Below are 13883 nucleotides of genomic sequence, written 5' to 3'. Positions count from 1 at the left end.
TTACTCTTCACAAGTTATGGCACAATTTTACTTGTTCTATCTCAATATTTATTCTTAGTAGCAAGATTGTAAAAACAGACATAATATGTGATGGTTTTCTTCTCTGTTCTTTCAAAGACTGTGTAACTTCGTCTTTTATTCCAATCAAGCCATTTAATGACATAAAGGAGCATCAACCTACAGTGGAAGTTGAGGAGTTTGTACAGGAATCAACAAAATATTCTCGACCTTACAGAGTGTACAAGAACCAAATATACATATATCCAAAACACCTCAAGTATGATAGCCAAAAATACTTCAACAAGGTACAGTATGTAACTGATTCAGGCCAATATTGAGTAGTAGTTTACTGCATGAGCTCTCATTGAAGTGAAGGAGTACTCATCATAAAGGAGGAGAAAATGGTGATGCCATTGACTTGGATTTTGATTTTTTTTTGAATTTTTCAATCATACAGCATTGGTACAACTTTAATGAACTGAATTTGTGGATCAATTGTAAGTTGTATCAGTGATTCAAAGAGAGATAATGTGGAATAGCTTTTTCACAATTCTCAGAAGGGCTGTGTTTTAATGAAATGATGTGTGCAAATAAAATTAATCTGGATAATATTTGTAGTTCTTAAATGAAACATGAGTACTGTTTTTATGGTGATTGAAAATTAATTAAGGACAAGACACAGGTAAGTGCTTGTTACTGTATAATCTGCTTCTACACAGTCAGTTTGAGACCTGGTTTGCACTTTGCCAGCTCTTCTTGGAAATATTCTTTCTAGTGATATCACTGTGACTTAAAGTCATGTTAAATGTTGATACACCATCTACATCTTTCTCCTAGATTTTGAAAAGTACTTATTTCAACCCTTACAGTTTGCCTATTGTTTTATGGGTACCATATTTCTGATGGTAAGCTTTCATGTGTTCCTGTCTTTTCAGGCAAGGAATATAACAGTGTGCATTGAATTTAAAAGCTCTGATGAAGAAGGATCAAAGTCATTGAAGGTGAGGCACAACAAGAGTATATTCAGAGAACAGTATTTCTGAAGACATTACTTATAAAACCCAGGAATCAGGGCTATACTCATCTGGAGCAGTTATAAAGTGAATGTTGTCATGCATCCTTCTACATTTACACTGTGGTTCTGTTTGATCCCAGCTGGTCATAATCATTGCAGCTCACAGTGCCATGTTGCAGTGCCAGTTTTCTAACTGGTGGAGGGTGAAGAAGGCAATGTTAAGAAACTGAACCATTTTTTACAGAGTAATTTTCTTACTCTAAAATTTACCATATACCCTACTTTTCTCACTGAGATCAGGACACTTGATTGAAAAGAGTGAGGCACAAAATTAGATTTAATTCTTAACTTTGCTATTGACCAAGGGCTGTTGCATAGCATTTCTGTACTGTAGTTTCCCAATGAATAAATAAAGTTGCCATCACTCAATAATCAAGAGCCTCCAGACTGGACTCTGCCAGCAAGGAGATTAACTGGTATAGCTTTTATAACATTGAAAAGTCAGTAAAGGCATCATGTTGTGTATTGAACTGCATAAAAGTAAAATAGCTTTTGTAAAGCATTTTGCAGAAAACCAAAATTGATAACAGCAAGGAAGGAGTCTGCATTGCTTAGCAGAGTGTATGGTAATTTTCTTAGAATCAATGGACTTTTACGGTAACTGTGTTTAAAAAATTGCAGGTTTGAGCACTTAAAATATTTATCTCAATATTGAATCAAAGTAATTATCAATCTTTCATGATATTGTTTTCAATGTACAAGCATATTAGATATACCAAGACTAGTATCATCAGCAGAATTTCACAATATAATTAAAACATGTTACTTTTATCAGTGCATTTATGGGAAGCCAGGTGGACCATTATTTACCTCGGTAGCCTACACCGCTGTGCTACATCATTCCCAGAATCCTGATTTCTATGATGAGGTCAGTCTGCTTTTTCTTTCATTAAATGTCTGTCAATTGCACATGTTTGCCAATGAGACAGAAAAGTATGTGCAAAGAATACTTCCATTACAATTGACTGTGTATCTGGATGGGCCTGTGTTATGGAGATTTACATATAGTCTCACGTTTTATGTTGTTTTTTCCTAAATCAACTCAGTGAATCCTTCCTTTTGTAAGGTGTTCTGAGTACAGTTAAGTTTCTGTAGAATTACTTATGAATAGTCCAGCTCTCTAAAATGCATGTCTGGATTACATTAAGGTCCAGCTGCATCTCTGAATTTAATGGAAATAGTAAACATTAGCCAAATGTCAGAACAAATCCTTCTGTGAGGTAGAAGATCTGCATTGAGGCATTCTTGTTAATCCAGTGGTCTGAACAGAATGTACAGTGATCTGTAGTGGCTACAGCAAGGCAGTTAGCTGGTGCTTCTGAGGATGTGGCTGTAGAACAGAGTTCATACATTTGCCTTTGCCGAATGTTAGTCATGCATCTTTATGTTTCAGCAACACCAAATATTAATTCCCCAGGATTTCTGCAGGTGAACTTAATTTCGCTTTTTCAGTGACTAGTATGTTTGGTGGCCTGTGAATGTCACGTGTCTGTTCTGGATTTTCCACTACTGCTTTATATGTAGTGATGAGGTTGGCAAACAGCATTAGTATATAGCCAGCATTTTCCAAACTGTTGGCTTGATCTTGGAAAACTTCCTTTTTCAGTTAAAATTTACTGTGATAAAATGGCAGAAGCAAGACCAGAAGATAATGTACAACTACATGTGAAGTATCAATTTTAAGATTCATGTTTAGGAACTGAGCTGGACCTTAAAGCATTAAATCTTCAGAGATCCTGAACCCTCCACTACTCCTTTGCAAGCAGTGGTTTGGGTTTTAACACGTCTGAAAATGTCCTCCATGTGATGCTAGTGAGCCATCTGGTTTGGGCAGATTACTTTCAACTTGAACAAAGGGCTGAATTCAGCTCTTAATAGCTGATGTGGCTGGAAGAGGTGTGCACCTGTCCTAGACGTTCCTCGTACAAAGAGCAGTCTTTAAAAGAATATGGTATGTTATGAAGAAAGTTGTCTCAATCTCCATGTCTGAATGCCCATTTCAATTCTGTGTTTATGGTATTAGATTCTTACTCATAAGCTGATTTAACACTGGAAGCATTTATCAACAATTTCTAAACTTTACTATAGGTATAGGACTAGCTTGGATAAACTTTATCATAGTTCACAAGTGCAAGAGGTCTTTTTTTATTTTTTCCTATGGTAACATGTTTTGATTACTTTTTATTCCAATAGCTTAATAATACCTTAACCCCGATCTGTAGGGATTCATGGATGACATTATATGGGCTTTAGGACTGAGCAGAAATCCTAAATAGACGTTTATTTTTGTATCAGCTTTTATTACTTGTTCTTTGCTATGAAATGTTGATGAAGCAGTAGCAGAGATGTCATTTCAGTTTTTGCTTTTGTTGTCCTGTAAATATGAGAATGATGATGGCTATTTATGGCTGCTAGAGTGCAGGTAATCACTTCTAAGCAGAGTCTGTCATTCTTTAGTTCTGTCCTCTTTCATCTTACTCTCTTTCATCATAAATGTAAATATTCATCCACAAGAGAGAGAAGAAAAAAGCTGTTTTAAGTAGAAGTGATGTATGATCATCCTAAACAATTTCCTTAAGCATGCATCTCTAACCCATGAAGACAAACGTTAGCCGCTGAAGGCAGACTGTACTTAATCCTCTGTGTAGAGAGATGTCATTCATTTAGACCGTCTCTGATGCCTGGTTTAATCGATTTTTGAACTAAAGTGAGGTGTAACATTTTACATTTCAGGTGAAAATTGAACTTCCCACTCAACTCCATAAGAAACACCACATTCTGTTTTCATTTTATCATGTCACCTGTGACATAAATGCAAAAGCTAATGCCAAAAAGAAAGAGGCTCTGGAAACACCAGGTACCTGTAGTAGAATTACTTTCAATTATAAATATAAATTATGTACATTCAAAAAAGGATTGCAGAATTTCTGGCTGGATATTATTGTCTTCCTTTGAACTTGAGAAGCTTGTTTTTCCAAAGAATCATATTGATTTGTTCTTGTGCACAGTGGGATACGCATGGCTTCCTTTGTTGAAAGATACCCAGTTAGCTTCCCACGACCACAATGTGCCAGTGGCAAGCAGTCTGCCTCCCAATTACTTGAGCCTTCAAGAACCAACTTGTGGAAAGGTATTAATTCACACTTTCGTATTACTCAAAGAGCTTTTATTTGCGCATGTTTTACGTGAGATCAGATTTGGTTTTGCACTTATCTGGAAGTGTAAATGATAATATATAGGGTATCTGGTTTAGAATGTTCATGTGTGTATCGAGTATATAAACTAGTTTATAGAGGTACCACTGGACTGCTAGTCATATGTCACTGATTCACAGTGTATATGGAAAAAGTTCATTTTATAACTGTGTAGTCTATACCATCCTACCTAACTTCTCCAAAACATGCAGGAGAGTGGTCAAAAAGAACCCTTTTCACAAACTCAGGCCATATGACACTCATTCTCCTGCTGATGTGATCTACGATCATGATTCGTTCTCCAGTTCTGTGCTATCATATTTTTCCCACTGATCCTGTCCGGTTTGGATTATTTCTGGGTCCTTGTGTTTGGTTTACCATTGTCATGAGGACAGGGTAGGGCAGTGATCTGGTCCCTTGAATGGTAACATCTGTGGGCTTGCATTGAAAAGTGGGTTTGTATTGCAGTCATTCCGTAGTGTGAAAGCACAGTAGCCAGCACAGTTCACACATGTGCGTGTGCAAAGCTACACAGTGAAAATGTGATGAAGAGTTGAATAAGTAGGAAATAAGTGGAAAAATGTGACTTTTTTTGTTTTTGTTTTAATAGCAGATTGGCTGTGATGTGAAATGGGTAGATAGTGGGAAACCACTTTTCAAAGTCTCTACTTTTGTTGTATCGACAGTAAATACTCAGGTAAACCAAATTTCTTCTTAGCTCTGTTACCTGCTTACAAACAAGAAGTGTCAAGGAATGTCTGAAAGATGTTTTAAAATCCTGCATGAATTTGTTTCTCTAACATTTAAAGGTTATTTGAGTGTAGAAGGGCAAGATGACAATGATGGAATACACACTTTAAGGAAAAATATAACTTACTTAAGATTATACCAATGGAAAAATTGTGGAATATTAGTGTAACCAGCAAGAAAATAAACCATGAGCACCAAGAAGAAAACCAAAAAAAATCTGGCCATTGAAATCCCTTAGATTGTGAGCTAAAAAATGAATTGCTCACAACACTGAAAAAAAGAGTGGCCAAAGCACTTAGAAATAAGTTGTATATAGCAAACTGTGCTGGCCAGTGGGTTGGGCTGAATAAGTTGATCTGTCTTTCTCTGTCTTATGTTTAAGGTGTAGGGACCACATGTGTTCGTCAGTATTACAGGTGATTGCTATAACCAATTTATGGAGCTGAATCTAATCTATAATACACATTAATGTGAACGTTTATCATTTTAGGATCCATACCTGAATAACTTTTTCCATCAGTGCCAGGAAAGGGAAAAGGATCTATCCCAGCCTCCTACCTCAAACTTTATCAATTCTTGTAAGGTAAAGTAACTGGCAGCACAAACTGTGCTATAAAATTGGTTTTAGGACACAGGCAACTGATCCAGCTGCTGGATCAGTTCAACTCAACTGATCCATCACTGCACAATTCTAAACATGGCATAGACTTACTAGGAGGCAATGGGGTCCATGGCAACTCCAGTTAGACTTAGTTGATGTGACAGATGCATTACTGGTCACAGAGGTGTCTCCCATCCCATCTCCTTTAGAGCATGGCTGCATCTGACCATCAACTTTGATAATTCAACCTATGCCAAGCCTTGGATCCTGTTAAAGGTTGGTGTAATATTGCTCTGTTGCACTTACATATGTATCCATAGTGAAATACGAAAATTGGTTTTGGTTTCTCCCTGTCTTTCTCTCCCCCCTTAAGTCAGGGTAGAGCAAAATAGTGGAATTCTGAGATTCGGACAATACCTGCAGGTGTGTTGATGGTTGTATTTAGAACTAACTTCATGGAGAGCCAGTCCACTCTTTAGTCGTCCTGTTTTCCTACTACTATTACACCAGTGGCTGCACTGTATTTTACCTGCTGAAGCAGGAAAGCAAGTAATGGGCTTTCATTGCTCGTATTAGAAATCTCTCATTTTCTTTCTTACATCTGTTACAGAATTTGCTGAGGATTGAGAAGATTCATGTAATTATGAATTTTCTTCCTGTAGTCCTTAATCAACTCTTCTGGGTTTTGGTGCAAAACAGTGATGATGAAGTTACAACAGCTGTGACCAGGTATCTGAATATTTTCTATATAAGGAAAAGAATTCTCTCTAGAGTGCAAATGTAGATGTTAGTCCAATTATAGCTGCTCTTACAAAGGCTCACTATGACATTTAGACTTTAATAGGTGAGAATGCCTGCTTCCCCCTTAACACAGGGCTCTGCAAATAATGAATGGAAGAGCATAGTATCATGTGGCTGACTGATATGAACCAGGAAATCACAGACCATGGGGGACATGTCTCTGTACCCTGAGGCAATTGTAGATAGAGGCCTGGTTCTTAAGGAGCTAAGTGCTTTCTAGCAAAGCTGAATATCAATTTTGATTTATGTTTGAGTCTGAGAATGTGGAGTTCAGCATAGGAAGAGCTTAGCATCTTGCCGCATCCAATGCAGAGTCAAACAACCAGATCGCACTGTTCTGGGGCATTTTTTAATTAGAGTGTGTCAGCAATAACTGAAAAGCAATGGGAGCACTTTCCAGTGAGCAGGCAAACAACTGGAATGATTTGCTAAGTTTCTCACCCCTCACATAATGAAGTTGTCTTTATTGATGCTGTTAATAAGGGCAGCAGGAAAAAAAAATACTGGAGAGATTATTATTGGTCTCTGCAGGAGGGCGGAAAGTTGTACTGCATTTTCTTTTGGCCATAGTGGTGTTTTTGTTGTATTTCTGCCAGAAACTAAACATGAGGACAATAATACAATTAGTGGGAAAAAATGACAACTCTCCTCAGCAACCCTGTTAGACTAATCTGCTGTCAGTGTATTTTCTTTCTTTCCACAGATTGTTCTTCAGAATTAGTTCCTGAAGAAAGATTAATTAGGAAAACTTAAAGAAGCAAGGAAGCAGAATTCCTCATCTTAGCCTTGGAAAGCTAGACTTTCAAGGTCCTTTATCAAAGGATCATGGCACCTTGCAGGGCAAAGTCCAGTTTTACTACACCTAGGCAGTAGGTTTCAAAGAACCTTTCATTGTAAATATGTGTGATTTCATCAATGCATACTGTTTCCAAAGGGAGAGAGGCAGTTGGAACTTTGTTCAGGATTCCTTTATCACCAACAAATCAACTGATGCTAAGGCTAGATAGAGAAAATGAAGAATTTCAGCACTGGTTAACTGATTGGAAAAGAAATGCTATAGAAGAAGCAGCTGTTTAAAAAATAACTTTAATGGTTGGATGGAGAAGTGGAAGGATGTTACTTTTTCATGCTCAGATTTTGACTATACACCCACCTGGCCAAAAAACAAAACAAAACAAAACAAAAGAAGGATTCTCATTTCAGTGTTTTTCTTGGCTGTGTGTTAGCTTTTGTGCTGGTAGAGTTGATGTCAATAGGAACATGCGTGTCTGCTGTGTGTGCCATTCATTGATGTGTCCTATATATACACACATTGTAATTCATTCTGAATAGCTTGGAGCAGCTTGTGTTGAACCTATTAAAATCAACAACAACAGAATGAGAGCATAGATTGGCTTATGTGTTGGGGAGAAAACATTATTCCTTTTATACTCTCTCATGGTTATTTACTTGTCTGGGGTCCCAGTCATGTCATCATTTCTCTGTCTCATCTTTGCCAAAACTTGTTTCAATTTCAAATCAGAGTAAAGGCTGAAGGATCGGAATAGGCACACCTAATTTTGTCATAGGTTTTGTGTTTTGCTACAAGTTTGACTTTTCCTACTCACAGCAAGAAATGAGATCTATGAAAAATACTGACTTAAAAGAGTTGAAAAGCTTTTGATTCCAATAATAAGAATTGGCAATAAATACTCAAATCAAGCTAGTCAAAATGACTACTTGTATGTGGGCCACAGTCAGGCATATTAATAATCCATTTCTGTCATACTGTTGCTATGCATACCCCTGAATTCGAGATACAGTTCAGTAATTTTTTACATTTGAGAATCATGAACTGTTTCCTCCCCATTTTTTCAATATAAAAATAAGATTATAGAATTGCAGAGTCTTTTCTATAGTAAGTATCCTGAAAAAATGAGATCCCAATAATCAAGAGGAAATCTCATGGTTAAGTTGAAGAAGACTGCTTGCTCACACTTGTGTTTTCTGGAACAGGATGCTCTCAAAGAAAGATGGCCCAGAAACAGACTGAATAGAAAACTTTGTCAAAACACTTGGTCTCAAGTAACGCCATCTCTGCTGTTAGTAGAAGCTCAGGTTGTGAGAGTGGAGCCAGCATGACCCCACTTCTTCCATGTCGCTGATCACCAAGCTGATCTGCAGAAACTCAAATGATCTATGGTTGCACGAAATGCCCAGCCTTTCCCTGCTGCGCAGTAACGAGAGGGTGCTGTGCTCAGACTTTTGGGCAAACAGAGCAGGAGAGGGGCATGCTTGGGCTTGAGCCCAGGCTTGTGTTTGTCTTTCATTAACAGTGCTGTCATAAGCAAAGTGTCAGTGCTTTACAGAATTACCAATATCTGAGATGACCTGCCAATTAATACTCCCAGAGAAAGAGGCTCTTGCCTGTTTTATTAACATACTCTAATTTTTCTTACTCCAAATCATCCAAGGTCTGTATAAGCTTTAGTTAGTAGTTTTCTTTTGCCGAAATGTCAGTTCAATTATAATCATTAAAATTGGGTGCATTTTGTTAGATGAATGCATATATAACAACGCAGTCCATGCAAGTGGAGGGCCCAAGGAATGACTGTTTTTTTCCCAGTGGGACAGTTTCTGCACATGCTATTCATCATTTAGATCACATCCTTCATAGACTGTTTAAATGAGGTTACAATAACAGAACAGTGATGTATCAGATAGACTTTCTCTGTCTTATGAGATAAACCAGCTAAATTTTTACCAGGTTTTTTTTTCCTTTTTTTATCTTGCAGGGTTCTTACTAACATTGTTGCTAAGTGCCATGAAGAGCAGCTGGACAACTGCATCAATTCTTACGTGATGGTATGATTGCTGTTATATTATTAACTATTTTATATGGGTGTTTGGGGTTCTTTTTCAGGGGTTTTTTTTCTTGTTTACTCTTATTTGTACTGGTTTGTAGCTTTCTCTGCATTTGCATCACAGCTCTCTGCCAGGCAGGGTGACTCTGGTTAGGAAATTAAGGTAAGATTTGAAAGAGGCTGAGTCGCTTCTCCTCCTTGAGAGAGAAACTGTGTCACCTTGAACAAATTACACTGCCTCTCTATGCTTTAAGGGCATCCTGTAGAGCAGGGACACTCCGTGAAGTGTCCTTCTCCACCCAATTCAGCTGCATCCTGGCTTGTAACCTTAGTTTGTTGAGAAGGGCAAAGGGCTGCTCATGTTTTGTGTATTGCAGCTTTGTTTTCATAGGATAGCAAATTGAGCAAGCATAGGAGGAGGAAGCTGTAGAGCACTCCTAAAGGGTACTGAGATGTAGGAGGGACAATTCCCAATAGCCAGCTGATGCCTAGAGCTTGCAGTTTGTAAGCAAGACATAGTGTAAATGTGCTTCAACTGAGCTTCTAGTAGCATAGGCATAGCATCAGTCTTTGTGAAATGAAACTAAGAATTTCCTGCCTTGCAGGGGTTGAGAGAAGGAAAGGGGAAAGAAATACATGAAAGACCATGAAACCTTAGCTAGTTAGATACCAGTGGGAGACATTCAATGTCATTTGAATCATAGAATCAGCTAGGTTGGAGAAGACCTTTAAGATCATCAAGTCTAACCTTTACCTCAGGACTGCCAAGCCCACTGCTAAACCATGTCACTAAGGGCCTCATCTACACGTTTTTTGAACACTTCCAGGGATAGTGATTCCACCTCTTCCCTGGGCAGCCTGTTCCAATACCTGACCACCATTTTGGTGAAGAAATTTTTCCTAAAATCCAATCTAAATCTCCCCTGGTGCAGCTTGAGGCCGTTTCCTCTTGTCCTATCACTTGTTACTTGTGAGAAGAGACCAGCCAACTCCTCACTCCACCCTCCTCTCAGGCAGTTGTAGAGAGCGAACTTGCTCACAGTTTACAGCATTCCTCTTGACTGTGATGAGATTTATCATTTTAAAATGTCTGGCCATCTGTATTGTATATGTACAGAGTTGTCCTCAATGTAGTTGAAAAGGATCCACAAGTGGTAATTTTTATGGAAGAGGTACTTCTGGGTGCTCTCTATGGTTGCAAGGTGACAACATGTTTCTTAGGAAGCTACAGCTTTTTAACTAAGCTTTTTATTATTATCTTAAGTCGTGATTTTAGTTTCAAGATCCTGTGTCTTTGTATGTGCTATCATATATAAATTGTTTTCTTATCTGTGGAGTTCAGATTTTTGCAACTGTTTCCTGTTTACTCAGCTTTTTTTAATCCATTATTTTTTTGAAGAAGAGGGTATGTAGAGAATATATATGGATATGTTCTGTGTATGGAATTTGGTTCCGGGCAAGCTGTGCCATTACTTAAAAAGCCTAAGGAGTGGCCTCTTTGAAAACGATCTCCTTGTTCTCTGTATCAGTTGAATATCCATTAAATGAGTACGGATAATGCTGTTGGCCAGCAAGTATCTCATCATTAGTATATATCCAAGATAAATAACCTAACATTTAAATGTAGTTAATTAAATGGATACTAACACTTCTACTTTTCAAAATTGCAATAGACACCTGTTGCAGCTAAATATCTTTGAAATAACAGGTGATTATTGTGCTACACCAGAAGTTCATTTAGCCCGTTTTCCCATTTCCAGCAGCAGTCAAAAGCCAGTAACTGTTAATCGCTTTTATCCCTCTGTAAGGAAATTAATACCTACTTTAGAAATGCTGTTTGGGGAAATAAGTAAGTTGAGAATTGTGAGTCACTCAGATGCAGTAATACTGCGAAATTACACTGGCTTAAATAACTGGACCCAGAAGCGTCAAACTGCATAGGGAGAAGCTTATGGCGTCTGCTCTGGAAACAAGGCTGATTATTAATAAGATATTTTCGAGTGATATTACTTTCTTTTACTTACATGGTTGAATTGAAAAGGTATTTCATGCCAACTGATGCACTGGCAGAGCTCTTGCTTTAGCGAAGGAGCAGTGGATCCCAGTACCAAATTATTACCTTAAATTGTTGAATAAAACTTATACTGGATTTATGAGTTCTGAGGAGTTTCGTAGATAAATTCCTGTCTTGAGGGATTGATTTCTAAAAGGGGTATAGTTTTCCCCTTCTGTCAGATCCAGTGAGTGCTCTGCACCTTTCAGGATGAAGAGTTGTTACCAGCTCTGACTAGCTGTTGCCACTGGAAGGAGCAAGTGAAGGTAGCCCTTACTAGGTGGGTGAAAAACCCTCCGTACTTCCTCTGCTTGCTTGTTCTTTTTTTTTTCTCTGGTGAAATGGCTTGAAAGGCAGTTTAGGAGGTGTCAGGATCCTATGCCCTATTGAAAAAATAAATTGTAGTACAGATTTTAAGCAGAAATTCCACATGATTCACATGTATCTGGAATCAACAGGAAGTTGTGTTTGAAACTGGGGTTTTGTAAGGAGCAGTGTTGTGCTGTTACTGCTAGAGGAATTAAACTGTATAGAAGTGTATTGTTCAGTCAAGGTATTTTGGTGGCTGATTGTCAGCTGTTAGTGGTGAATAAATAATTTATCTTCACCTACTGAGTTTTATTTAAATTTGTTTTAATGTACATTTTGTTATCTTTTATTTTCCTTTCTTCTTCAGTATGTGTTCAGGACCAAATCATTTGAGGAAAGGACTATTCATGAGGAGCTGGCCAAGAATATGACCGGTCTTCTGAAGTTAAATGACCAAGTAACAGTGAAACAGGTTTTAAAGGTGAATGATAGCTTGAATTGGCACATTTGTAGTTCTGCTGCTGGTTTTCTGCATGAAACTCACTTGTCGCATCTCTTTCTCCTCTCCTCTTTCTCTGAATGAGTTTGCACAAATCACGTCCTGCAGTGATTCAAGAGACAGACTGACCATACTTGCTACAGTTTCTCAGCATAACATGATTCTCAGAATGCCATGGGCTGCATGATAAAATTTCTCCTTTCTGTTATAGCTCAGTCTGAGTCAAAAACCTAATTCTTACACAATATGATGTAGGCAGTTACTTTTAGGATATTTTGTTTTATTTTTGGAAGATGCAGGGAGAATATTCAGCTGTAAGTAGGGTATTTGTATCTGATTTCAGTTGCTGCCTTTGATTGACAGTGACCAAAATGAGAGTGATTGAGGTTTCCTGAGGTTTCTCGTATCAAACCAGGTCTAAGAAGTTCGTACATGTGCAAGCCCCATCACTGAGCCTGTCAGTTATGGTATAAGAGCTAGCCAGTCCAGCTCAGGAGTTCCTAGTGGCAAAAATGTGTTCAACTGTTTAGGGTGAACCAGTTCCAATTTCCTGTGCTGAGCCACTGGAATAGCAAAAATAGGCTGAAAAAAAGCGGAAAACGTGACCTGCAGGAAACCTGGGCCATGCAAAAGTACTTGTGGTTGGGTTTGTTGTGGGTTTTTTTCAATTTGTAAGCTTTTTCATTGTATTTGTTTCACATATCTCCCGAGATATGTGAGGATACAGATATTTATCTTATTCTGGGCCAAATTAGCAATCTGCTGGAACTAACAAAGCAGTTTATTCTCAGCTTCTGTTCTCAGAGATTCACTGCATCATGCATTTCTGCCAGTTACCTGCAAACAAACAATGAAGACAGTGCTCAGCAGGAATGGAAGGATTATAGATGTGGTGTTTGTGGGCTCCTTATTGCACAGATCCTCAATGACAAAGTGCCTGAAATGGCTTCAGTCCTCTCAAGGACAGGATATGATGTTACTCAAATACGTGGCACTTGGCTCTTCAATTTATTTGTCACATAGGGTTTATCATTGTACATTACTGAAAAATGCAGTCCATCTATAAGGAATGGTAATGCATTATAAAGTATTTATCAGATAATCATTTTTCCTAATCTCTTTTTTTTTTCTTCCTTTTGAAAGCATTCCTGGTTCTTCTTTGCAGTTATCTTAAAATCAATGGCCCAGCACTTGGTTGATACAAAGAAAACAAAGGTAAGTATATACATGATCTCAGTTAAGTAGGCAGTCAGTCTCTTACAGAAAATATAAAATGTGGTATCCTGGGAAATACACATACTGGGACATTTCTTTGTCAAAAAAAGAAATGCTGTTATACTTTGTGAAATACTGCTTTTAAACACAAAAACATTGTATTACCTGCTAGGCTCAAATCTGTTCTTGCTTGTGCACAACTGGTGGGCCAAAAATACAGTTGCATCAACTTTGAAATGGATGAGTTGCAATGAGAATTCTTTAATTTCTGCTGGTTACACAAGAGGTGATTATGTCAGACAGCAAATAAATGATTAGAAACTCTACTTCGCTTTCAGCAAACCTTACCTAGCTGGAGATCAATGCTTTGACCTTTCTGCCTGATTATCAAAGATGCTCTTGGTGTACTTGTGCTGGAATCTGAAGATTTACTACTTTCTGTCTTTTGGGGTTTATACTTGGAATAGATCCATGGAAATCTAGGAATATTTTCCTTGATAGATGTGTGTTTTATTGTCTTTATTCTTGGCCTGAACGTATTTT

The 13883-nt window shown here is 37.9% G+C and overlaps 1 protein-coding gene across 10 annotated transcripts in view; it reads left to right on the top strand.

The window, feature by feature from the left end:
- DOCK10 (dedicator of cytokinesis 10) overlaps positions 1 to 13883 on the top strand; it is a 160975-nt gene that overhangs the window by 109274 nt on the left and 37818 nt on the right. For all 10 annotated transcript variants that reach the window (XM_030494631.1, XM_030494626.1, XM_030494625.1 and 7 more), the window contains exons 17-27: positions 118 to 305; positions 936 to 1001; positions 1851 to 1943; positions 3809 to 3932; positions 4084 to 4205; positions 4880 to 4966; positions 5510 to 5602; positions 6231 to 6349; positions 9196 to 9265; positions 11994 to 12107; positions 13269 to 13340. In XM_030494631.1, coding sequence (XP_030350491.1) covers positions 118 to 305; positions 936 to 1001; positions 1851 to 1943; positions 3809 to 3932; positions 4084 to 4205; positions 4880 to 4966; positions 5510 to 5602; positions 6231 to 6349; positions 9196 to 9265; positions 11994 to 12107; positions 13269 to 13340 — 1148 coding nt within the window. The remainder of the gene's footprint in view (positions 1 to 117; positions 306 to 935; positions 1002 to 1850; positions 1944 to 3808; positions 3933 to 4083; positions 4206 to 4879; positions 4967 to 5509; positions 5603 to 6230; positions 6350 to 9195; positions 9266 to 11993; positions 12108 to 13268; positions 13341 to 13883) is intronic.

The sequence above is a fragment of the Strigops habroptila genome, chromosome 8 (assembly GCF_004027225.2).
Source record: "Strigops habroptila isolate Jane chromosome 8, bStrHab1.2.pri, whole genome shotgun sequence".
NCBI classification, from domain to species: Eukaryota; Metazoa; Chordata; class Aves; order Psittaciformes; family Psittacidae; genus Strigops; species Strigops habroptila.
Note: the sequence above shows the minus strand (reverse complement) of the source record. Positions and strands in the feature narration are given on the sequence as shown.